A 26,525-nucleotide genomic window follows, 5' to 3' on the forward strand; every position below is an offset into this window, starting at 1 on the left:
TTCATCATCATCATCATCATTCTTAGATTCTGATCTTTCAGGTACAATAAAAGCGGATCAAACTTGCATCAAAAACACAAGCCAAGTTAGTAGAAACAATTGGAGCAACCTTGACCCCTACCGCTTTTACAGTTGTGGCTATCTGCTTGGTGCTGGCCAAGGGTGCCCCAATTGTTTCTTCTAACTTAGCTTGTGTTTTTGATATCTTCACTTTAAATGGATGGGCACTTTTGCTAACTTGGCATTTTTTTACATTTCTAATGTGTTTTTGTTTTCAGATTTACATAATAATAATTAATGGTTTTGTCATTCTTGCTCCGCAACTGTACTTTTAGTAATTGTAGTTTGAAAATATCCTTTGGAGCAGTACTTCTTTAAAGTAAGTCATGTATAGGGTAATAAACATTTTGTATGTGTTGGTACAACTCTAAACTGTATGGTTAAAACACATGCACACAGAAGAATAACACATTTCTCTTTTCACTTGATTTGATGTATAACTGTTTATTTCGTAAAGCCAAACATTTCTTTTTTTTCACAAAATAGTAAATATGTGTGATTTTGTATGCCATACTATTGTGATTTTTTAAAACATTTTATAAAAAAGGTTTAGTTGCTGAAGAGATTCTACTTGTCCTGCACCCAGTCCTGGTTATTAAAGATAGTTTGTATTTATGTTATGCACTTCACATTTTCAGTTTGTGTAAACGTATGTACAGTCCCTAACCTGTACCCCAAACCAGGAATGACCACCAGCCGACTCAGAGAGAGGAAACAGACAAAATGTGTTGCATCACAGCCCCTGCCACTGTGAGATCTGGAAGCAGTACACTACAGTACAGAAATAGTACATTATTTCACTTAGTACACAAATAGTACACTATTTTAGTCAGTACACAAATAGTACACTATAATTGATTAAAACAGGGCGGCTTTAAAACTATTTTGTTGAGAAGTGTTACTAAAATGATAAGATGTCAACAAGTACTATAGAATCCCTTTTTGCTGGGTTTTCTCAAAACAGGCTAATATATTTATGCAAGCATTTTTCAAATAATGGCAACAAAATCTCTCACAATAACTAAAGCCTTGTGGCAAAGGACAATACAATTGCTGATGTTAAAAAATAGTAACAAGTAGTAAGTTAAGGATTCAAAAGTTTGCAAAAATGGTTTGTAAATAGTTTGTTAGTTTAACTTCCCTTTCATAATAAATGGTAAAAATTGCATTTTATTGTAAATATCTTAATAAGTCTGATCCATATGGTATCTGGTTTTGCTATAGCAACAGAAATCTACACTTCTAATGGAGAGTCTTTACAGCATTGGGTTAGTGTCTGGTGTCGTAGCTTTTGGCTCCTTATTCTTATTCTTTTTCAACTTGTAAAACACAAGAGACAGAGCAACACCTACAAACAGAAATATAAATTAGTTCAAAGATAGACTTCGCCTATTATTTCCTTAGTTATACAATCCAAGCTTTCTCTAATATTGCTACTATTTGTATAAAGAACAAATGGGCTGAAATGTTTTAATGACTGTGTCTTCAGGAATAATGGTTTATTTTCTAAGAACAAAGTTTCTGGGTGCTTATTCTTTCTTGAATTATGCACCATAAAATATGAATGTAATATAAAAAAATGTCTTCACATGTTTGACTGCAAATACAGTATGAGTTAACACTTACCAGGGATTAAAAGGGTTCCCAGTAGAATGCCAACAGTCGCCCCTACTGTTGGCCTTCCAGTTTGGATTTGCACATCAATGTAACAATGTTCATTTTGTGAACACTTACAAAAAAGTACTGCAATAGAAAAAAGAGGTAATATATACATCAGCCACAGAATTCTTGAAAAATAAATATATGCATATTAGGGCTATCAATCGCAGTTAACTTCTGCGATAAACGCATTAATTTCATTGGAGATTATTTTTTATATATATATACTCTAATATATATATTTGTAGTCAAAGGTTTACATACCCCAATAGAAATTTATAATTTCTAGAAATTTCTCAAACAAATAATTATAGGAAAAATCTTTTGTAGCAAAAGTTTTACTTTTGTGGATGAGGAAAGAAAGTTATAAGAAATAGATGTCACAATTATTATTTTTTTATTATTTTTTTGCAACACTCCAAAAATGCTAATTCAAAGGTATTCATACCCTGACAAGGAAAATGAAATTAATAACTAGTTGAGGCACCTTCAGCAATAATAAACGATTAGGATATTTGTCAATGAGCTTTTGGCATGATTCTTTAGTGATTTTGGACTATTCTTCAAAGCAAAATTGTTCCAGTTCATTCAAATTCCAAGGACTTCTCTTGTGCACAGCCGCCTTCAACTCATACCAAAGATTCTCAATCGGATTTAGATCGGGACATTGACTAGGACATTCCAGAACCTTGATTTTATTCTTCTTTAACCATTCTGAAGTAAATTTTGATGTGTGCTTTGGATCGTTGTTGTGGTGGAACATCCAGTTGCAATTTAAACCAAGTTCTGTAGAGGAGAGTTTCAGATGACTGGCCAATATCTTTTGATATGCTGTGGAATCCATTTTACCATGTATTGGAACTAAATTTACTGTGCCATTAGAGGAAAAACAGCCCCATTAAAGGATATTACCACCTCCATGCTTGACAGTATGTATGGTGTTCTTTTCTTTGTACGCCTTTGTACTACCAGCATGACCAAATAGCTCGATTTTTGTTTCATCACTCCACAAAACCATTGACCAGAACTCATATCCATCATTGAAATGCTTTTTTGCAAACTTTAAGCGACTGTCCTTGTGACGTTTTCCTAAGAGTGGCTTTTTCCTTGACCTGGGACCATTGAGACCTTCACCATGCAATACTTGACCTATGGTTGAAATGCAATGTTTCACTTGCAGCCAATAAACTTTGAATATCTTTGGCAGTCAATCTCAGATTGTTATTAACCTTCCTCACAATTCTTCTGCTTGTTCTTGGTGAAAGAACCTTCTTTCTTCCAGACCGAGGGAGTGTTGTGACAGTACCATGAGTCTTGTACTTCTTGATAATAGAAACAATAGTTGAAATTGGGATACTCAAATGTTTGGAAATCTTCTTGTATCCTTCTCCAGCTTTATTACAATAAATCATTTTCTGCCTGAGGTCTCCAGATAGCTCTACTTTTTCCCATATTGACTTATTGGTAATGACAGCAATCATCCTATGCCTAACCCTTTTATACTCTCTAAGAATGATCACCTACAATCCAGCATTTTCTAGACTTTTCTAGAATTAGGTTCTGCATTATCATATTGAAATTTCTAGCACCTTGTAGACAATACTATCATAACATCAAAGGGTTTGAATACTTTTGAATTAGCACTTGTATATGTATATGTATATGTATGTGTGTGTGTGTGTGTATATATATATATATATATATATATATATATATATATATATATATATATATATATATATATATATATATATATATATATATATATATATATATATATATATATATATATATATATATATATATATATATATATTTATTTACAAAATTGGTTGGGGGGTATCTGAGTCCTGATTGGCTGATAGGCATTCCAAGCCATTGAATTATTACAGTTCAACCAAAAACAAGTCCCAGCAACTAAGACTTTTTACAAACAGATATTATTGTGCCGAACGTTTAAAAAAAAAAATTTGAAATGGCCGCCAATAAAAACAAAATATACAAAGTCCGACTTCCTCCATGTAAATTTTAACTTGTTTGGTGACTCCAATGTCCACACATTCCTGGAGGGTTTAGACCACAACAGTTCAGTAACGGAACCGACAGCAATAATTTAAAAAAAATGTCAGGAAAAAAAATGAAACCATGAGTACTACAAGACACCTCTCTCTAAGTACTGTTGTAATTAATACAACTGAAGCTAATAAAGAAGAGCGGAATACTAGAAAAGTAACGGCTTGGGCTGTGTCAATTTTTAATGATTGTTCAGCACAAACAAAAAATTATATGGACTGGAAAACTGCACCTAAGACTGAAATAAACACAGTTTTAAGAAGTTTCTTTGCTTAAGTGATAACATCAGCTTGCACACAGTATTCAGTTAGCAGCTACATAAGCTTGCGAGCTGGCCACAGTGGGATGATCTATAAACATAATTTCAGATAACCACTTTAAAACAGCAAACAGCGTCTTCACATCTGTCCTGGAAACCCGTGACAACAAAAAGACAAGTTACAACATCAACGTCAGCTCGTAAGCAAAAAGGCAGAAACAAACTCCCCCACTCACCAAACAGTGCCACCTACTGCACAGTCTTTCCAACTGTGCAGCCAGCCATTTAATTTAGAAAATTACATTCCCTGGTACAGTCAGCTTAATGAGACAAATGCTGAAAATATTCTGATAATGTATTTAATTTATTATTAAAAATAATTTGTTTATCTATTAAATTCATTGAAACTATTACATTTATTGGAAGTATTTTCCTAGCGTAGTAATATATTTAGGAACAAATAAACCTATATTTATTTTTAAATAAAAATGTGTCTATATCTTTATTTCTAAAAATGAGTAACCCATTTTATAAGTGCAATAACACACTAACCCCTGGGCGTGCGGTTATTCAAGCACAACCAGCACCCTGTCGTGTCTTATTGCTTACATAGTATTTACAATTAAGGAGAATATAACCGTAAATGAATGCTTTGTTTTATTTAGACAATTTTAGGTATTAATAAGAGAATATTTTTTTTAAACGGCAATGAAAAACATCAGTAAAGGATACCCTTTTAAAGGAAACTGATAAGAAAATATACAGTATCATTGGAAATGCATTAAGGTGAGTAATAAACCAACGCCATTTTGATTTAGCAGTTGGATCAGACAATTTAACAGCAAATGCTGGAGTTTTGGGGTTTAATTCTGTGTAAATAAATATAAAACGATAAAGAAGGGGCAACAATAATAATCCAGAAATAGGACAACAGGTTTTTTTTTTATGATGGGTTGTTTTTTGGATAATAATAATAATAATAATAATAATAATAATAATAATAATAATAATAATAATAATAATAATAATAATAATAATAATAATACAATACAAAACAATACATATTTTACTTTTTTATTGTATTGTATTGTATACATTTCAAGGCGCTTTACAAAAGAAATATAAAAAGGCATATTATTTAAACATATTTACCTGGAACAGTGTATGTCTTTTCCAAATTTCCATTATCCCTTATATTTACTTCGACATCATACTGTATCTTCTCAAAACTGATGTGCCTCATCTTCAATTTTGCAAAGGAATCTAAAAATAAATAAATAATACACACCGCTGTTGTTAATTGATGGTGTGCGTATTTTCCATAGTTTTCTGCATTATCAATATAAGTATTTTATATTAAATGGTTTTTTTTGTTGTTTTTTTTCGTGGTTTATTTTTAATTCACACAGTATTATTACATAATGTCGTTTTATTAAACAATTGTTTACTACAATAAATGGGGGAGCATAAAAATATCAGTATGTTAAATTTAACACCCTTTTAAATCTTGACCAAGAGGCCAACATTATCCAACAGGGTAATCAAATACACCACCTTTGGTTAAATTCAGTCTGTACATTATAACAGCATACAGTAATTCAAGCATGGAAAAGAACAGAGGCAAGCAAAACATGGTACTAGGGTAAAATATGGTATGTGCATGGAAACTGCTGCATTTTTCAAATTGCTTGAAACTCCACCATTAACTCTTACCATTAACAGGCACAATCTCCCAGTCTTCCGTATTGTTTTTATCATCCCCTTTTAGTGAGAATTGAAATGGTGGTCCATGTGGATCTAAATCTTTATCCATAGCCTTCATTAGCACTGCCTTGGGCTCTTGCACTGGGAAGCAGAAGTGTGGTTCTGGGTAGGTCAGCATTGGGGGATTGTCATTAACATCAACCAAGTTAATAGAGACAGGCACTGTACTCTCAAGTGCAGGCGATTCTACAGAGGGAAAAGACAACATGTTAAAATGTGTAACATATGGAAAAGCATCCAGTTAATGTTACGGATATTAATCACCCTCCTTTTACACTATATGTTGATTTATCTTTTGGAACAAATGTATGTAGGTCGTCTTGCCTTTATTTTAACAATACAGACAGATAAGTAATCTAATTACTTTAAGACTACAAATTCAGAGGCACTCTTAGTGCGTTACACTTACAACTTGTATCTGAGCTGGCTCAGAGTCAATCATATTAAAAGATTCTTATCATTTGAGCCACCTGTTGACACTGGAACACAGACCTGAGCCTGCTTTGGACCCGGATGTGCACGCATGACCCCTGAACTGCAGTGTGTGCCTGATGATGTTATATCGACCACCCCTTGTGTGAAGACATTTCCCCTCCTCCCAAAAAAAGGTGGACGTTTTTAAAACAACAACAAGCCTGCCATTTGTGTCACTTGTGTGTTTCTACTTCAATTCAAGATGGTTGTTCCATGAGAGTTAAGATTGCCATCAGAATTGGAGCGGAGCATTGAAAACGTGCATATCGGACAGTTTATTTAGCATATACTAATAATGCATCACGGTACTATCAATAATACAATTTAAAAAAGAAAGCCTTTCATAAATCAAAAGATTTCTGACAGTGGGGAGAATACAGTCCTTTGTTCAAAAGTAAAGCCTACTGTTACAGCATGTGAAGCTGATATTATTTTCAGAGGCTGACATTGCGAAGGATTTATACACTGTAATGAATACTAATTGTTAAAGTCCTTAATAATTAGAAATAATTAGAATATATATAAATGTAGCTATATACCTAACCTACATGTACATGTTTCATGAAATGTAGATGACAAGTTACAATGATACAACCTTCATTCATCCAACAACACAGTTTGTGCTAGTTTTCTAGATATATCTATAAAGTGGACATAATGTCCCTAACTCTTAATGTTTTTGGAAAATTTTCACAGCCTGAATCTGATTAGATGACCATTTATTATTGTGGCACTACCTCCCGCTTGGCCGTGACCCTGTATATAATGTATGTACATATCTGTCCAAAGAAGTCTGATTTACTATGTTGTAGGTGATAAAGATCAGTTATTATAATCAACCCAAACTTCTTTTGCTTTACTTTTTCAAGTGTCTTTACCTCTGCAGTTAACCTCATCCATAAACTACTGAAGCATGTTTATTGCTTTTTAAATCCTGTTTATAGTAGAACTATATTTAAAGAAAACAACTGAAAGGTTAGGTTACAATATTTTTCCACAAGGATATAAATTATAAGGCTTTGGACAAGTTTGGTTGTCAGAATCGTGATTCCAAAAGATTCAGCACAAATGCTACCGTATGCTAAAATAGTTAAATGAATCATAATAACTTGGTCATGCTGTATTCTTCACATAATTAGTATCTTTGTATCTCTATCAATCAGGAAATCAAATTTATAAGTACTGTGAGTCAAAACACAGGAACACATACGCAAATACAATAAAGTTTCACATATAAAAAGAATGTGCGTCATTAAATGAACAGTATTACTGGTTGTTCAGAGAAAATGTTCCACACATTCTGTTGTCTTTTTTCATTGCAAAGAACTCAACTGTAACCAAGGGTTTGTGGCTGAGGCAAAGACAGTCCCTCATGGTTTCAACTCATCTGAATAGAAAAAAAGTAACTAACACAGGACTGCTTCGGAGACAAGTTATTGCTGAAATAAATAGCTAAGGTGGTGCAGAAAAAGGTTGAGAACCCCTTAAAATATAACGGCTGTCCCAGCATTATAACAAAGTACAGTATTGGTGGTAACATGACACTTGCAAGAGCAACAGATTTGTATTACAGTATTTGAATCTACCATGGTATATGGTTTCTTGAGTACTAACTTTGACAGGATTTGGATGAAATAGGACAAAATAAATCAGGCCAGTGCCCTCTGTGCTAGTTGTTTAATGTCTTATGTTATTATGTGACTCCAGTAATTGATTGCACGTGTTGTGAGTGTTTGAAAATAAATCCTCCAAATATTGCACAACATGATTGTTGTTAATTTTGGTAAACTCAATAGGAAATCAGTTACAGTAATCCATCATGTATCCGCCTGTCACATATGCGCCCTAACCTTTATCCACCATGATCAAGCTCTTTAGCACAGTGTGTGTGTGAGTGAGTGAGTGAGTGACTGACTGACTGACTGACTGACTGACTGACTGAGTGAGAGAGAACAAGGACCAGGGTAGGATACCGAAGACTGAGTAAGCAAGTCAAAACCGCAGACAGCCGGACGAGTAGTTCAACTTCCATCTCGATCTCCTGCCTGTCACTCAGCAGCGAATGCAGGCACTCACACGGAGCAGACAGCTATCCTGTCACAAGCATTAATACCCTGTATCTTTTTAAACAAGGGATTCAGGGGAGCTCCTTAATAAAAGCTGAATCTCAAAACAATAATCGTGTGAATATAGTAATTGTTACAGCTGTGTATAATGGTGTTTAAAACAGGATTCATTTAACTGACTTTTTACATATCCGCCCTTACTCTGGTGCCACCGCAGTCGGATTACACGACAGACTACTGTATAGTAATTCACTAATCCCAGATTTAAAAAGCATAATAATACCAAAATCAACCTGGGCTTTCAGCAGTTCTAGTTTTGCACTATTTGATGTAAATGTTGAGTATGGAATGAATGTATTAGATGTTTTTTACTGGAAGTTTAGTTATCCATCTGCTGATACGTTGAAGCTAAGTCAGCAAAGTATTATCAGCTGAAGGTGCTACTTTCCAAAAAAAAAAAGAACAGAGGCAACTAATTCTCAAAGTCTTCCCTGGAAATAAGAATGAACTACATATGATTTAAAATAATATTCAGAATTCTCAACTGAAACATTTCACAGATATTTCAGTCAGTGTATTTGTTCAGCTACAGATAATACATAAAAATGCAAGTCACTTCCCTGTGCATATAGTTCAGCTGTGAGCTCACAACAAGAAGTTCCATTTGATTCAGAATGGAGTTGCTTACCGAACTGAACAGCAATAACCCTGACTTTGTATGTGTCTGTCCTCTCCCTGTCCAGCAATGTATTTGTAATTATATCCCCAGTTTCAGAGTTGATTTTCAGCCAGTTAAAGACATCTCCTTCCAGTCTGTACCTAAACCATAGAAAATTGAATGAATAAGATACCAGAAAAGTTGGCATGACCTCAATATAAACTTGACATCTTTCAATTTGTATTTTAAAACTTTAAGATAACATTTTCAGCAGTTTAAAATAATCATGAGAAATTCAATACATTTTACTTAAAACAAGTACATGTCACATTTATTTTAGAAGAAGATGAAAGAGATGAATTCCAGTGTTGTTTAAACTACCTTATACTGCTACCTTCAGGGTCTATAGCATCCACTTTCAGAATGGTGTTGCCAACAGGAATATTTTCCTTGACCATGGCCTGGTACTCTATACTGCCAAACACAGGGGCTTCATTGACATCGATCACGCTGATGTTTAGGTATGCGGTAGAGCTTGCATTGTAGACCACACCAGGCACCAATGGCTCTGGGTTTCTGGCATCAATACGAAGTTTGTAAACAGGCATTGTTTCAAAGTCTAGGGGCTTGGAAAACAAACAAACATAACAATACATTTTTAAATATAAAAGGTATTATTGTGATTCAAGTGTATTTTTAAATAGCATTCTGTAATCCTCAGATAATGTATATGTTGGTATTATTGTAAGAATTATCTGGTATTTAAGAGCATTCTTCTATTTTTGTTTTGCTTAACTTGTAAATTAGGATAATACTGTACTTTAGTTTTGGTTGTGTTATACTTATCATTAATGATATTCTGTTAAATTGACCACTTAGGTTTGTGGTGTATAGACACAGCAATTAAAATCAAATAAAATAAACACATACTTGTAATTGTATTGGCCTTTAAATTATAGTTCAGGGTAATTTTAAATGAAGTTATGATTTAATAAAAAACTTGTATTGCACTTCATCTTTCGATGTTATTACATCCTGGTAGAACATGGCCTCAGTCCCTAACTGTGGGGCAACATATTCGCAAAAAATAGGATTTAATCCTATCCTATTTTTTTCACATCGTTCCAGTCTTCCTGGTGTCACCTGGGATGTGAACAGTTCCTATCAAAAGTATAGGTTCTATTAATTCTGGTGCATCGCTTCACACATTGGCTTGACGTGTCGCGTCTGGTGTGTAGCAGCCTTTTTAAAACACTCTATTATGTGGCCACATGAGTGGCATACCACCCTCTTCTCCATGGTCTACTGTAGCTCCCTCCTAATCATAATCGCCACTGCAAGTTTCAACAGATGGATTCAGGTAAGAATTTCTTACCTTTCTAATCACCACATGTCCTTGGTTTGTTTCTTCGTCTGTACTTATAGCAAATGTTCCTTCTGCATCTCCTTCTACAACGTTGTACAGGATTTTGGAACTGCCAGTTTTTGGCTCATCATCATCGATAGCCCCAATTGTTAGTAATGTGGTTCCCACTGGTGTGTCTTCTGGTATGGGATTGAGTTCATACTGAACAAAAGGGAGAAAAATATTTTGTTCTGTAGGGATACATTCGGGGAAATCCAGTGAGGGCTTTGTGACGGCATTGGTCAGTTTTTTGTTCCACTGTCAATGCAGGGGTCCCTGATATGGCTCACGTTTGCCATTTACACTCGTGGGCAATGCCCCCATTGTCAGCGTTAAACAGGCATAGACAACAGCAACAGGAAGTTGGGATTGATACTCGGACAACAGAACCAAACGATGTAAGTTTCTTCCAGAAGACGAAGACCTGGACTGGAAGGATGAAGTTTGCTGCCCGCTCTTTCCTCTTATAATTCTATCTGCTTATATGTTTGACATCTTAAGGGATATCTGTGTTGCTTTTCTTCCTTTATGTCCTTGTATCTCTATAACTGATTTAACCTTCTTACCAATTCCAACTCCACTTTTCACTAACATTGCTAATGATGATAATTATAAACCCCATATGTTGAATACTATAACCATCTTAACTCTTTCAACAATGCAGAACTCCAAAGAGGTCAAGGTAAAATGACTTTGCTCAACACAACAGACAAGTTAACATGTCCAGGTCTTGTGTATGCTATATATATGAAGTACATGGCGTTGTCCGGGTAAATTCAATATTTCAATATTTCATGCATGACAAATTGGGGAACGGTAGCCTTATGGTTTCCTATAACTTACCGATCTTGGGTGTCGCACAATGCGCTCGGACCCCTTCCCCTTTTTTTAACTTTATTTTTTTGGGGGGGTTTGCCTTTTTTTTTTTTTTTGTTCTTTTTATTTATTTATTTTTTTGGTTTAGTGTGTTTCTTTAATTTGAGATACATGTCTACTGTAGTGATCCAGCAATGGGGTTACGAAATAAAGTACCCCGGGGGTCAAAATTCTGGATCCAAACATAGCCCTCGACCTTCCCCTGGATGAAAAGTTTGGTTGCACTGGCTCCTGTGAGAAAGTGTAGTCCGAGGGAGGAACACAGGCATACACCTAATTTGTTTTCATTATTGTTTAATTGTTTAATTAGATTGCGTTTAATTAGATTATCACCCGCACCTGGTAATGAGTGTAAATTAGTGCCAGGTGAAGGGTTTAAAAAGCGAGCAGCCAGTCTGTTCTGGGCTGCTGTGTGTGAAGAAGCCCGCTTGATAGTGTGCTCAAGAGTATTGAACGAAAAAGGTACTGTGTAAAGCCTTTTCGTGTTGTTTGTTTAAAAACTGTGTGTTTTTATTTTGTTTTAACGGGTAAACAGCTTAGCTGTCCTGTTTGTTAGTTAGGTTCCTGTTTCTGTGTTTTAGTTAGTGCTCAAAAAAAGAGCTAGGTGTTTGTTTTCGTTTTGTTTATTTTCGTATTATTACAAATTTTAGCACGTAAGCGCTTTCAAAACATCAAGTTGTAGTCAAAAGTTTACATACCCCAATGGAAAGTTAGAATTTCTAGAAATTTCTCAAAAATTTTAGGAAGAATCTTTCATAGCAAAAGTTTTGCTTTTGTAGATGATGAAAAAAAGTTACAAGAAATAGATGTCTACAATTTATTTATTTCAGGCAGAAAATTATTTATTGTAATAAAGCCGGAGAAGGATACAAGAAGATTTCCAAGCATTTGAGTATCCCAATTTCAGCTATTGTTTCTATTATCAAGAAGTACAAGACTCATGGTACTGTCACAACCCTCCCTCAGTCTGGAAGAAAGAAGGTTCTTTCACCAAGAACAAGTAGAAGAATTGTGAGGAAGCTTAATAACAAGCTGCCAAAGATATTCAGAGTGAATTGGCTGCAAATGGGACTGTGGTTTCCATTTCAACCATAAATCGAGTATTGCATAGTGAAGGTCTCAATGGTCGCAGGCCAAGGAAAAAGCCACTCTTAGGAAAACGTCACAAGGACAATTGCTTAAAGTTTGCAAAATGGCATTTGAATGATGGATATGAGTTCTGGTCAAAGGTTTTGTGGAGTGATGAAACAAAAATCGAGCTATTTGGTCACATTGATAGTCGTTACGTTTGCAGAAAGTCTGGTGAGGCGTACAAAGAAATGGAACAAGGAATCTAATGGAACAGGGAATTTAGTTCCAATACATAGTAAAATGAATTTCATAGTATACCAAAAGATATTGGCCAATCATCTGAAACCCTCCGGTACAAAACTTGGTTAAAGCGCAACTGGATGTTCCAACATGACAACGATCCAAAGCACACATCAAAATCTACTTCAGAATATTTAAAGAAGAATAAAATCAAGGTTCTGGAATGGCCTAGTCAGAAGGCTGTGCACAAGTATTTATTTAATTATAGTAGGGTTGTCTTTCAGCAAAATTACCTGCACTGTCAAGAGTTCATTATTCAATTATTTGTTGAAAAAATAAATAATTAATAAATGAATAAAACTATATTTATATCCCAATTTCCCTTCCTAAATCCAACCACAAACTAATGCATCATACTCCAAATAGACATCTCCATGTTCAACTTTGAAACCATCAATTCTTTTTTTTGCATTTGAGCATGGCAAATATTCAAAAAGTACAATGCAAATGAGTTTACCTGCTGTTTCTCAAATATAGGAATCTGGTCATTGCCTTCAATTATTCGTATGACTACACTGCAGACAGTGTAGAAGCCTAGAAAGAAAAAAATCATATGTATGTTAAGATTTTATTAACTGCATAAATACTGTACTCTACAGTGTGTGCTGTGTCTGATAGAGGAACTTTTATATGGAAAATATATGCAGGGCAGCAGTGTGGAGTAGTGGTTAGGGCTCTGGACTCTTAACCGGAGGGTCATGGGTTCAATCCCAGGTAGGGGACACTGCTGCTGTACCCTTGAGCAAGGTACTTTACCTAGATTGCTCCAGTGAAAAAGAAAACTGTATGATGGGTCATTGCATGTAAAAAATAATGTAATTGTATGTAAAATGAATGTGATATCCTGTAACAATTATAAGTCGCCCTGGATAAGGGTGTCTGCTAAGAAATAAATAATAATAAATATGCAAATTGTTGTATGCAGGGGTGGTAGAGCTTTTTCCCGTTCTACTATCAATTTGAGAAAGTGTAACCTTATCATATATGACTAATCATTGACTAGTCATTGTAGATATAACGTGTTGTAATTCTAACTTGTTGCATCCTAGTTCATATTGTATTTTAGTAATATTATTTGCACTTACTGGAAACTATAATGTATTTAAATATGAATCTTGCATTGTAGCGCTGTACAGTGACCAGACTGCACCCAGCTACCTCCAGACCCTCATCTCTCCCTACACCCCCACTCGACCTTTCCGCTCCTCCTGCACTAGAAGACTGGCTCTACCTCCTTTACGCTCCCCTGCCTCCAGAGCCCGCTCCTTCTCCACCATCGCCCCGCAGTGGTGGAATGACCTTCCTACAGATGTCAGGACTGCCCAGTCCCTGACCACCTTCCGGCGCCTCCTCAAGACTCACCTCTTCAGACAGCACCTGTAGAACTCCTCTGTTTTTCCCTCTGGACACTTATCACTCTTCCTTAAATGCGCTTTACTTGCTCTTATCTGCCCCCTATTTTACTGTATTTAATCCTGTACTTTAGAGTACTGTAATCTGTCAAGTGTTATTTAATCTGTAGTATTTGGTATTTAATTATATCCTGATGCAACTATCACTGACACTGTTATCTGCTCCATTATTGAATCGTATTTTGTCATACTTGTACTTGCTAGAACCAAAGTCATTGTATTTATCTTGCTCTTAATTGTATTATTACTTGTACTGTGGTTCTTGAAATGTATTTGTTTACGACTGTAAATTGCCCTGGATAAGGACGTCTGCTAAGAAATAAATAAATAATAATAATAATAATAATAATGATAATAATAATAATAATACAGTACTGCCCTGCCCTGGGAAGTTGTGAGGGGGGCTTGGTTAGGGTATGGTTTGATAATTTAGCACCAGCAGGCTCTCTGGAGCTAAACTTTCAAAATGATCTGCACCCCTGTGGAGTGAGCTCCTAACAATGTGCATCAAGAACAAGCTATGTATATTTTTACATTTCTGTGTATTTTTAACGTTAGTTTTAATTCCTGCTAATACCACAGTTTAACTCATTCCCCAAACCTCCACTTATAAATGAAGACACTGTTTCAAATGCAAGGAGCATGTGACCCTATTACACACCTGTGGGATTTCCAGCCATGTCAGTGACCTTTACTGTTAAATTGTACTCCGGCACCTCCGTTTTCTGGAATCTGTCGTGTTCAATCTGGATTTTACCACTGTATTCATCAATAATGAACATGGTAGAAGAAGGTAGCTTCGGCTCCTGATCCAAAATCTGATACTTTAACACAGAGTTCAAACTGTCTGATTCATCCAAGTCAAAAGCTTTCAGAGATCCAATTTGATTTCCTAAAAAAAAAAAAAAAAGTAAATAAAAATGTCCTGCCGCAATACTGAGTACAATTCACAGAAATCTCTTTGCCCTGGGCCACTGAAGAAAAATGATTACAGCCAAAATACAATAACCAATTGAATAGACTACATTTACTTGTATATTAACTGCATGGAAACAATGCCCGCACATACTGATAACTAAAGATGCCAAAGTGTACATTAAAACCTTACCTATTTTCTCATTTTCCTGAACCTCTAATACAGTCAGCGGCACTTCACATACTGGTGGATTGTCGTTAATATCTGTTACTGATACGTAAACCTCGATTGGTTGCTCAAGGTTTGTATTAGCTTTGTCTTTTGCAAATACCACCAGCACATACTGAAACAACAAGAAACACACGTGACACTGAATGACCATGCTCATGGTGTTGACACCATTATGCTTTTGAAAAGGAAGATTAATTACAAATGAAATACTAATTGTTTAATATTGATAGAATGTTAAAATAGTCATTCCAAACAGTGTTGCCTTTATGGATACTGTATTTAGTTTAATTTAAACATATCTATAGAACCTCATAGAAGTGTACCTAACTTTTTAGGTTCTCATGAAAACTTTGGCACTGGAGACTTAAGCCCTTGCTGTTACCACTGAGGAAGCACACACAGTTGGAATATCACCTTCACCTATGTTTCCATGCATGTACACTTCCATTGAGAACTATTAAAAACTCGTAGCCATTAACCTGCCCTCCTGCAACACTCTGCAATAGTGGATGTAAGAATGTCCACAAGGGAAAGAGTGTTGCAGTGGGGCAGGTTAATGGTTGCATTCTGGTGTATCTGATGTACTTTCGGGGTAAGACATTGAGGCCATTGGGGAGCTTTATACTCCTGAGTTTTAAAAGTCACCAGAAAGGGATGACTAAAACAACAAATGACACCAAATGAATCTACACAACAAGATGAATACAATTAGTTCAGATAACTGTGATATTTCATACTCTTACCAAGCTGATCTTTAATAGATGGCAGTTATATTACAAGTGCACCGAAAGGTAAACTGAAATAATTTATCAAACAGACTCTGAGGACTTAAATGTAATAATTACTGTTTCCCTCTCCTCCCTGTCCAGAGGTTCAGTCACAGAAATCTTCCCATCTCCATCAATTGAAAAGGGAAAATTTGGATACCTCTCCTTCTGTTGAAGTACGTACACAGCTCCAGGTTCATTCCATTGGACCTGTTTAAAAACAAAAAAAGAAAGAAAGAAAATAAGTAGTGGGTTTAAGCAATGTACCTACCAGACACTATCACTGTTTAAATCTTACAGTATGATAAAACCTACAATTTCTGACTCAAGATGCAGCCCAGAAAAGTTGTACCGCAGCAGAAATCAGTGTCTTTTGTTAAGGAAGGTTATTGGGAATGGTTTAACCATATTGCACAGTAGGTTTCAGTTTAACCGGGATCTTCTCATGCAAAGATTGCAGTGGATTTCAGCAGTGCAACCTTTTGAACAATCTTCTGTTAATATTTACCTGTGTGATTTGAATGGGATGTGGATCAGTAGAATTCTCAGTGATTATCACTGTATTGGGAGATTTCCACAGGTTCTCTTTCACAATAATTTTCACCTGCGTGTTCCTAATGAAGGCATTGTCTGACAAACCTTCTAGGTCTTTGACTGTAAGAAACAGGGTGTATTCAACACCTGTATTTGGGTCCAAATTTTGAGCTCCTGTAAGCAGCAAACAAAAACAAAATTACTTAATAAGAATGGAATCATTAATCAGTTAAATGAAAACGGAATACTTTGATCCACAACTCAACAACTCTACTCTTGAACCATGTGTACAGTACATATTGAAATGTATTATTTAGAGCTTATATAACAGTTGGATGTTGAATTGTGAATTCATATTTCATATCTTTTTTCAGAACCATTAATATTGGGTAAGAAAGATGTGACTGGACATCAACTGAATGACAGAAAACTATGATGTTCGACGCCGCACATGAAGAGGTTGTATCCATGCTCATGTCAAAGGACACACACAAGCATTTTAAAATCAAGCATGACTTTACTATTATCCGGCTATAATCAAATTTACCAGGTTTGGCAAAAGCTTTCAGAGGTTTGTTTGAAGAAGAGATTTTGGCTTCAACATACCAGCGGAGGTGGTAGAGATTTCTCCAGTTTTGCTATCAATTTGAAAAAGTGGAACCTTATAGGTGTCAGGGATTTGGTTTGAAATGCTGTAGTTCAGCTTTGCGTTTGGGGTGCTTGGGTTATCCTTGTCTGTGGCGTAAACTCTCATAAAAGGCCTACCTGCAGTAAAAAAAGGAGCAATTAATGCATAATCCACAAGGTCACATGTGGAAGAGGAATATGGCATATTGTAGATCAAAACAACCAGTTTATTTTGCATAAACTATTACATTAAGCTGATTGCAAATCCTAATAATGTGCACCGAAACAAACAAAGACTACTGTATGGGACTGTTTTAGCATCCTGTTCAGTACATTTACTGTATATTTATATTTATCTGAGTAACTCTCTGCTAATGAGGGAGGCTGAGTGGTCCAGTGGTTAAAGAAAAGGGCTTGTCACCAGGAGATCCCCGGTTCAAATCCCACCTCAGCCACTGACTTATTGTGTGACCCTGAGCAAGTCACTTAACCTCCTTGTGCTCTGTTTTTCGGGTGAGACGTAATTGTAAGTGACTCTGCAGCTGATGCATAGTTCACACACCCTAGTCTCTGTAAGTTGCCTTGGATAAAGGCGTCTGCTAAATAAACAAATAATAATGTTTAATTACAATATTAAAGATGTTAAGTAGCTTCAGGTTTCATTTCAGTTGCTTTTTTCTACATTCTCCTTTCTACCTTAGGATGATTGCAGTATTCTGAATGTTTTTGGGTTTGCGCCAATATGTTTCTTTAAATCAGTCTTTACCTAGCTTTGAGCGTGCTTTGAGCTTGTCTAGAGAACTCCAAGTGCAAGGACTGAACATACTTCCTCATTCCATTAAAATCATGTGACTATGTGATCTATCAGACCAACCTACTCTACAAACACCATAAATAAAAAGGAAGTGTAACAAAAAAACAACTAAAATGACAACAATTAAAAGCTTACTTATTAATAAACATTATAAAACAAACATGTACAGGCCCTGTCAACTCTGAAAATAAACAGGAATATAACAAACCTTGAAAAAATAAATGACACATAAAAGAATACTGAAGTGAATTCCCATAATACACTGCTAGTTACCAGGGTTAGTTAATGACGTCACGTCCGTTCTGTGTTAATGTTTTGAGCTACGCAGTTTAATAAATTGAATGGCAGCATCAAACAACCTTGTGTGTGCGAGTGTTTTATTAACATAAAGAAGAGCACAAAAGACGCAACAAATACACACCAGGTCTTGAGTGTTGTCTCACAACTCCATCATAGAGGGTTTGATTGAATTCCGGCCGATTGTCGTTTATATCTTTTACAATAATTGTGATAGAGACTGGCCCTTCCACCGTCTTAAGGTCAGCGTCCAGCGCTTCAACCTGTGAACCAAAAAGTATTATTTGGTTGTTGTTGTTTTAAACCTGGTTGACATGTTTACTTTTCAGAATGCTTTTTTTTCAAGCTCTTATATGAATCAGTATCAGTGCCACAGTGTTGATCAGAAAAACTAGACAGTGGGCCAGTTTATATAATCACTTCCACCTTCTCAACTTTATGGTATTTGGCGCACAGTCAGTAGAGAATATGATTGATAGAAGACAATATCCATTGTTGCTTTCTTAAATAACTACTTGTTTAGATAGATTTTGTACCCTGTTTTAGGTAAATGTTGTTTTAAATCTCAGAAGTTAAACAGCCCCTATGGTCTCAACAGAGTTCCCAGAATCATGTCTAAACTCCAAATAGCATCTGTTTTATGGAGAATCTGACAGGGACGTTAGGGTTAGGATTAAGTTAAAGGTTTTGGGTAAAATTGCTATTTATTGTTAGGATTATGAGTAGATGCTCCTGGTATCTGAATGTTCCTGGAGCACTTGCCCTTAGTAAATCTGGAAGATTAACTAACCATTCTATGGCCTTAATTAAGAAATATAGTATTTACCGTTATAATATGGACCTTCTTTGTTTCCCAGTCAAAAGGCTCCCTCAGATATAACCATCCGTCTTTTTCAATCAGTGTTTTATTATCAGTTTCACCACCAAGTTTATATGACTTTACATTGGGGTCAGTTGCTTGGAACTAAAATAAAGAAATAATGAAAAAAGCAATAGAAGGGACATTATTACATATCAGTCATCACTTCCCAATGCAATTTAGAAGACTGTAAAACTATGGTGGTTTTCAAACAGCACTTAACAGACTAGTTATCTAATTAAATAATTTATTAACCAAATGTAAATATTGCCTGTGACGGGTTGAAGTTGAACTGTACTGGGAAATGTATTATTGCACTTATACATAAAAAAAAAAAAATCAATGACAAAAAAATATCTTCCTTTTTTTATTATCCTGGATTATAACCAAAAAAAAAAAAAACTTCAATGATGTGCTGGATTCACTGTGAGTTTGAGTTCGACTGTATCAGTCATTTGGCTCTTTGACAGGCTTCTGCCACTGCGTGGTCCCTTTGTCACATGTGTGTTTCCAAGCTGTCTTATAATCACAGGATAACAGGATCGGGAATCCCAATGAACGTGAATAGCAGAGAGTTTACACTGGCCATATAAATGTCAATAATTAGTTAATAATAAAGATTATCGATTCCTTAATCGCATTTGTGTCTTCATACATGCAGTTACATGACATGTGGAATTTCTGTTTCTTTCATAGGGATTCCAAATCCTGTTTTCCTATGATAACACAACAGAGTACAGTTTGGATAACACATAGAGCTGAATGAACGATTCAACTGAAGTCAGACGAAGTAACACTTGACTTTTTTTTTTTTTTAATTATCCAGTATATGAGAAAAGGAAAGTGTTTTTTTCTGTCTTTGATAGCAATCACATCTTGTGTCTGAGGTGTGGGTTTTTATACCGTGTAAGCAGCTGACATTTCTATTTCAAAATAACATATTTGTATTTGTTTAAAATCAGAAAGGGTTGTAAGCTTCCAAACAAACTTACATTTTCAATACAATATGACTGTTATATTTATATTATATATGATTATTTAGGTAACAGCTGAAAATGAAGATAAAGCTCTCCTGTAAATAAGCTAACATTGCTTATGAAACCTGCTAAAAGAGGGGGCAACTGTTGATGTTATCGTCGCGATACTGCTAGTGCAGTTCTTACCCAATACACTGCATGTGGTACCTCTGTCTCCTCCGGGACTTCAAGGACCTTGTCCTCTAGTGGCCCTTTTTTGTTTTTAAGCCAATCTGATCCATTAGTAAAGGTCTGTGGAAGATATATACCACTACTGTCTAAGTACATTCAAAAAGTAAATTAGGCAAACCTCCCCCATTGTGTCTGTATCATATGAAGAATTGTGACATACTGTACACAGAGATTAGAAAAGAATAGAGCATTCATGCAATTGCCTAAAAATGTCGAGCATACAAGCAAATTACATTTCTTTGCAATGAATTTAAATAAAATAGTTGTAAAATGGATTGGAATGTATATTATTTTGGGTTACACAATAACAAATTCAAACTGGCAACCTTCTTGTTTAAAGCTTTGAGCAAAATATTAGGATGGAAAAAATGTATAGACTTATAGACTTGCAGAAGTAATATAAAGAACATTATACTATATATATATATATATATATATATATATATATATATATATATATATATATATATATATATACAGTACTGTGCAAAAGTTTTAGGCAGGTGTGAAAAAATGCTGTAAAGTAAGAATGCTTTCAAAAATAGACATGTTAATAGATTATATTTATCAATTAGCTAAATGCAAAGTGAGTCAACAGAAGAAAAATCTAAATCAAATCCATATTTGGTGTGACCACCCTTTGCCTTCAAAACAGCATCAATTCTTCTAGGTACACTTGCACAAAGTCAGGGATTTTGTAGGCATATAGTCAGGTGTATGATTAAACAATTATACCAAACAGGTGCTAATGATCATCAATTCAATATGTAGGTTGAAACACAATCATTAACTGAAACAGAAACAGCTGTGTAGGAGGAATAAAACTGGGTGAGGAACAGCCAAACTCAGCTAACAAGGTGAGGTTGCTGAAGACAGTTTACTGTCAAAAGTCATACACCATGGCAAGACTGAGCACAGCAACAAGACACAAGGTATTTATACTGCATCAGCAAGGTCTCTCCCAGGCAGAAATTTCAAGGCAGACAGGGGTTTCCAGATGTGCTGTCCAAGCTCTTTTGAAGAAGCACAAAGAAACGGGCAAAGTTGAGGACCGTAGACGCAGTGGTCGGCCAAGGAAACTTACTGCAGCAGATGAAAGACACATCATGCTTACTTCCCTTCACAATCGGAAGATGTCCAGCAGTGCCATCAGCTCAGAATTGGCAGAAAACATTGGGACCCTGGTACACCCATCTACTGTCCGGAGAAGTCTGGTCAGAAGTGGCCTTCATGGAAGACTTGCGGCCAAAAAGCCATACCTCCGACGTGAAAACAAGGCCAAGCGACTCAACTATGCACAAAAACACAGGAACTGGGGTGCAGAAAAATGGCAGCAGGTGCTCTGGACTGATGAGTCAAAATTTGAAATATTTGGCTGTAGCAGAAGGCAGTTTGTTCGCCGAAGGTTGGAGAGTGGTACACGAATGAGTGTCTGCAGGCAACAGTGAAGCATGGTGGAGGTTCCTTGCAAGTTTGGGGCTGCATTTCTGCAAATGGAGTTGGGGATTTGGTCAGAATTAATGGTCTCCTCAATGCTGAGAAGTACAGGCAGATACTTATCCATCATGCAATACCATCAGGGAGGCATCTGATTGGCCCCAAATTTATTCTGCAGCATGACAACGACCCCAAACGTACAGCGAAAGTCGTTAAGAACTATCTTCAGCGTAAAGAAGAACAAGGAGTCCTGGAAGTGATGGTATGGCCCCCACAGAGCCCTGATCTCAACATCATTGAGTCTGTCTGGGATTACATGAAGAGAGAGAAGCAACTGAGGCTGCCTAAATCCACAGAAGAACTGTGGTTAGTTCTCCAAGATGTTTGGGCCAACCTACCTGCCGAGTTCCTTCAAAAACTGTGTGCAAGTCTACCTAGAAGAATTGATGCTGTTTTGAAGGCAAAGGGTGGTCACACCAAATATTGATTTGATGTAGATTTTTCTTCTGTTCACTCACTTTGCATTTTGTTAATTGATAAATATAAACTATTAACATGTCTATTTTTGAAAGCATTCTTACTTTACAGCATTTTTTCACACCTGCCTAAAACTTTTGCACAGTACTGTATATACTGTATAGATAGATAGATATATAGATAGATATTCAAACTGACTGTTTACTAAAAATACTATTTAAAATGAATATCAATATTTTGTAATACAATAGCCCTATAAGAATCATTCGATTTGATGTGCTGTGCAATATTTTGCCATAGTTCATAACACTTTGGTAAATTTTGCTTAATTGACCAAATTCTTGAGAGCTATTTTGTCCATTTGTGTTTGAAGATATATAAATACATGTTAGGTCTTGCCCATGCTAAAGAAGAGTACTGTAACTTGTGCCCAACATGGTGAGAAAGTGTCTGAACTCTGAAGGTGGTAAAAATATTAATAAATCATGTGCGTTACAACAAAAAATAATGAATGGATGTAAGAGGTGACCCACTGGTACACTTGAGCAGGAATGACCCAATAAGTCACCTTTTGTGGAAACTGCTAAACTTGAACTACATAGCTCTGCCAAATGCAGTCTGTTCACATAAGTGAACAACAGCTAAGTAATGAGTTCATAAAATAAAGCATACTTACCCATGTACAAAAAAACACAATTAGTGGTAAAGTAAGATCATTGAGAATCATGATTAATGTTTATTTATTGATTCCTGTGTTGGATTCCTGTAAAGATATAACAATGACAATATGGTTTACAAAACTCCGAACATCTGAAATAAAATATATTTTTAACTGTTTGTTAATTAGGTTTATAAGCAGCCTCTCAGAATAGGAACATTTCTCACCACAGTTCATTTTTACTACATAAACTGAAAACACTTTGACCTGCTTGTAATGTCTATGACTTGCCACATAGATAACACAACAATTGTTTAAATGGAATACTTTTTTCTGAGTATTTAAGTCATTCTTTTTATGAAGACTGTATTTGTAAAAGGCAGCAAAGCATTCTCTTGGTCAAGAACCCACACACATTTACTCACATAATCTTCATTGTGCTGGATTTTAAATATCATTTGTTTAAAATGAGTTTAGAGTCATTTTAAAGACATGAATGCATTCTTCACTGGTATTCTCAGTCATGACTAGTAATGATTCATCTTTATTGTAATATCGCCCATACATAAATTAATGATTAATATGACACTGCATTGCTTGATTGTTGGCATGAATGTATTTTTTAAATGGTTTGTGATTTAAAAAAAAAAAAAAATGTGCTTGATAAAATATGACTTAAACGTAAATGGGAACAACTGCAATGAAAACATCCTTAAACATTCCCAATAATTGTATTCATCACAAGTTTACCAGGATAAACTACTTTATGTTTTGTCGAGCAAAGCACCTCTCCAACATTGTCAGCTTTATATTGTTCTGTAACTATTTTCTAAACAGACTCAAACAAATTTCAAAATCTCCTTCACAGCAGACAACTGCATCTCCATTTTAAACCTGCCTATGTTTAAGGTACATTCAACATCTCCAAGAGTGCAGTAACAAATGAGAGGGGGCAGGCAGAACAGAATGAGATGGAAAGCAAAAGGAATGACTCACTTTCTTTGGCGGTATTTGGGCTAATTGGCCAACAACTGTCTTAAATTAAAAGAGCCAAACAGAAAACGCCTAGAGCTGATCTTGATAATGGCTTCCAGAGAGGAATTACTCAATCCACCCAGAAATCATATACATTGTGGCTCCCAAACAGGAGCCCATCCTCAGACCCATCCAAACCAACGCTTACTATCCCTAACCTCAACAGATGTATTCTGGTTCATTAATCAACTTTTGTCAATAACTTATCAAAATAATGGCGAATGAGTTTAAATCAGCAAAAAAACAAATATTTAAAACACTTTACACAGTAAGTTGTGAACATGTTTTTTTTAAGTCAGCGGATTTAAACTAATTTGTGAATACATCATATGCAGGGTACTCTTATTATTGTCATCATTGCTCAAAGTGTGCAAAATGGCACACATGAAGTATTATAAGTTCATGCGTCATGCAGGTTTATTTTTTATTGTATAGGAGATGTCATCTCATGCAGTTTGGGCAAAAAAACACAAAGTAAAGCAAACTGTACAACACAATGTCTTGTAGACAACCTGCACACAACCGATTCACTTAGAAATATACAGAAACGAAGAGTGTACTTGGGAACTACTGTTGTTGTTTCTCTGTCTTTAGATTTGTGATGTCGTATGCGAAGGATGATCTTTTAAATATGGATGAGCTCTCCAGCAATACAAATCTTTTTTTGAAAGCCTTATAAAAACTATGAGTTCAGCTGTTGCTCACACTTTCGTTGTTATGCATGAGTTTGGCGAGGGTGCAGTAAAACAATATGAGCCATCTGTTTATCTTGTTCTGCAGAAGACTCCTCCTGTATTAGTCAGTTATTCTACCAACACTGGCTCCCATCCAACCCTGCAGATACGTCTCTGCAAACTTCCCTCTCTTTGCACAGCGTCACCAAGCAATGAAAGGTGTGTTCTATCGTTTTTCATTTTGTAACTATTGCAATCTGTCCCAAAAAACAAAATTAATAATAAAAAAACACTTCCCCATATAAAAATGACTTGTCTTTATTTGGGGTGGTTCGGGAGGAGTGAGAGATCCTGCTTCGTAAATTATTTGAGACCCTATTTATATCCAGTCTAAGCACTGCCTGTGTTTGTTGCTACGACTATCCCCACCATTGATCCAGTCAATTGAACACATTCCAGTTGACATTTATTCTAGTTTTAAAGGCTTGAAGTCTGTTTGGGGGGGGGGGTAACACATCTTTGTCACATATCCTTTCAAGCTGTGTTGAAAATGCCCTTCATTTAAATTAAATAGCCAAGTTTAAAGGATATACAATATGAAAATAAGTGTAATTTAGAGAAAAAAAAGAACGACCTTATCATTACCACACAGTGGGGAATACTACCATTATATTCTAACTTAATTTAATGTAATATTATTAAATTAGCAATAATAAGACAGTGTTTGTAACAAGAACAATAGCTTCTTCAGTGTGTTCCGGAAATGGCGTCAACCAGTTCTTCCTTGAAACATTTTAGATTCAAAATGGTAACTACGTAACTTCAGAAATTGACAGGGAAAAATAAAATACTCTGGAAACCCCTAGTCTTAAACAACTACAATACAAAGTGACTTGTTCAAAAGTCAATGAAAAGAGGCGCCAACGAGGTCTGTTTTATTGATCAAAGCAACATCTACACTATAACCGTTAGCAAATCATTAGGTCCAATAAAGAGGTGTTTTCCTCCAGAGGGGATTCACTGAACACCCTATTAATATGTTTAATACAATCCAAATCTGGTGGGAAAGGGTCTCTGACATGCAGTTTTAGCCCTGTGAATCGTGCACACCAGGCCATTATTTGTGGGTCTTAAAAATCAAACTTTGAATGCATCATGACAACAATGGGCTAAAGCAGATTTTCATCAACACAGTCTCCCAGTCGTATGAACCAGCCTTTATTTATATATATGTATGTATATTCACACACACACTATATCAAGTATGAACCAAGTACTGCTAGACTTAAATCTTCCACGGTACAAACAACTACTCCGTGGATGCAATACAACCTTTTCTCCTGGTTTCCTACAAAGATTTTTTTTTTTTTACTTTTCACTTATTCTCCGCTCTTTATAAATAAAAAACAGAAATGAAAACACAAAACAACAGCAATAGTGTATTTTCAAAGTAAGCAGGCAGGGACTTACCTTGCAGGAGTGCTTTTGGAGTGTTTTATGTTGCTTGCACCTGAATGAGTGCAGTGCTGTTCAGACGCTCCCAAGACCTGGTCAAATGTTAACTAGCAACCTCTTTATTGGACCTAATGATTTGCTAATGGTTATCATACAGCAAAGGGGACACATGTGTCAGAAGCACACTAGAAAAACAGCATGTTACTGCTGATAAAAGAGGAATAATCTTAATAAAATGCAGGTTTCACAGCAACGTTTTCTATTTGTATTTGTTGCTGTTATTCTTTTTCTTCTTCACATAAAGGAATGTCAGTTTTGGTTGGGTTGCTTTTGAAACTGCCTTCATTGATTGCTAAAGGCCTCACACTATTGGAAGCCTGTATTGCGTTTTGTTTGTTTGTGCGTATGTGATTATTATTATTATTATTATTATTTTTTTTTTTATTATTATTATTATTA

General features: G+C 35.6%; 1 protein-coding gene across 1 annotated transcript; it reads right to left on the bottom strand.

Annotated features, from left to right (window-relative positions):
- Positions 1-488: 488 nt before the first annotated feature.
- On the bottom strand, positions 489-26,148 carry cdh17 (cadherin 17, LI cadherin (liver-intestine)). The gene is made up of 18 exons (XM_059012598.1): positions 26,082-26,148; positions 22,921-23,007; positions 20,286-20,390; positions 19,090-19,227; positions 18,388-18,526; positions 17,132-17,290; positions 16,500-16,699; positions 16,070-16,201; positions 15,186-15,336; positions 14,739-14,969; positions 13,123-13,199; positions 10,389-10,580; positions 9,395-9,639; positions 9,044-9,174; positions 5,765-6,001; positions 5,204-5,314; positions 1,687-1,803; positions 489-1,408 (listed from the first exon to the last, which is right to left on the bottom strand). The coding sequence occupies exons 2-18, from the start codon at positions 22,969-22,971 to the stop codon at positions 1,317-1,319; spliced, it is 2,508 nt and encodes an 835-aa protein (XP_058868581.1). The 5' UTR covers positions 22,972-23,007; positions 26,082-26,148; the 3' UTR covers positions 489-1,316.
- Positions 26,149-26,525: the final 377 nt, after the last annotated feature.

The sequence above is a fragment of the Acipenser ruthenus genome, chromosome 3 (assembly GCF_902713425.1).
Source record: "Acipenser ruthenus chromosome 3, fAciRut3.2 maternal haplotype, whole genome shotgun sequence".
Taxonomy (NCBI): domain Eukaryota; kingdom Metazoa; phylum Chordata; class Actinopteri; order Acipenseriformes; family Acipenseridae; genus Acipenser; species Acipenser ruthenus.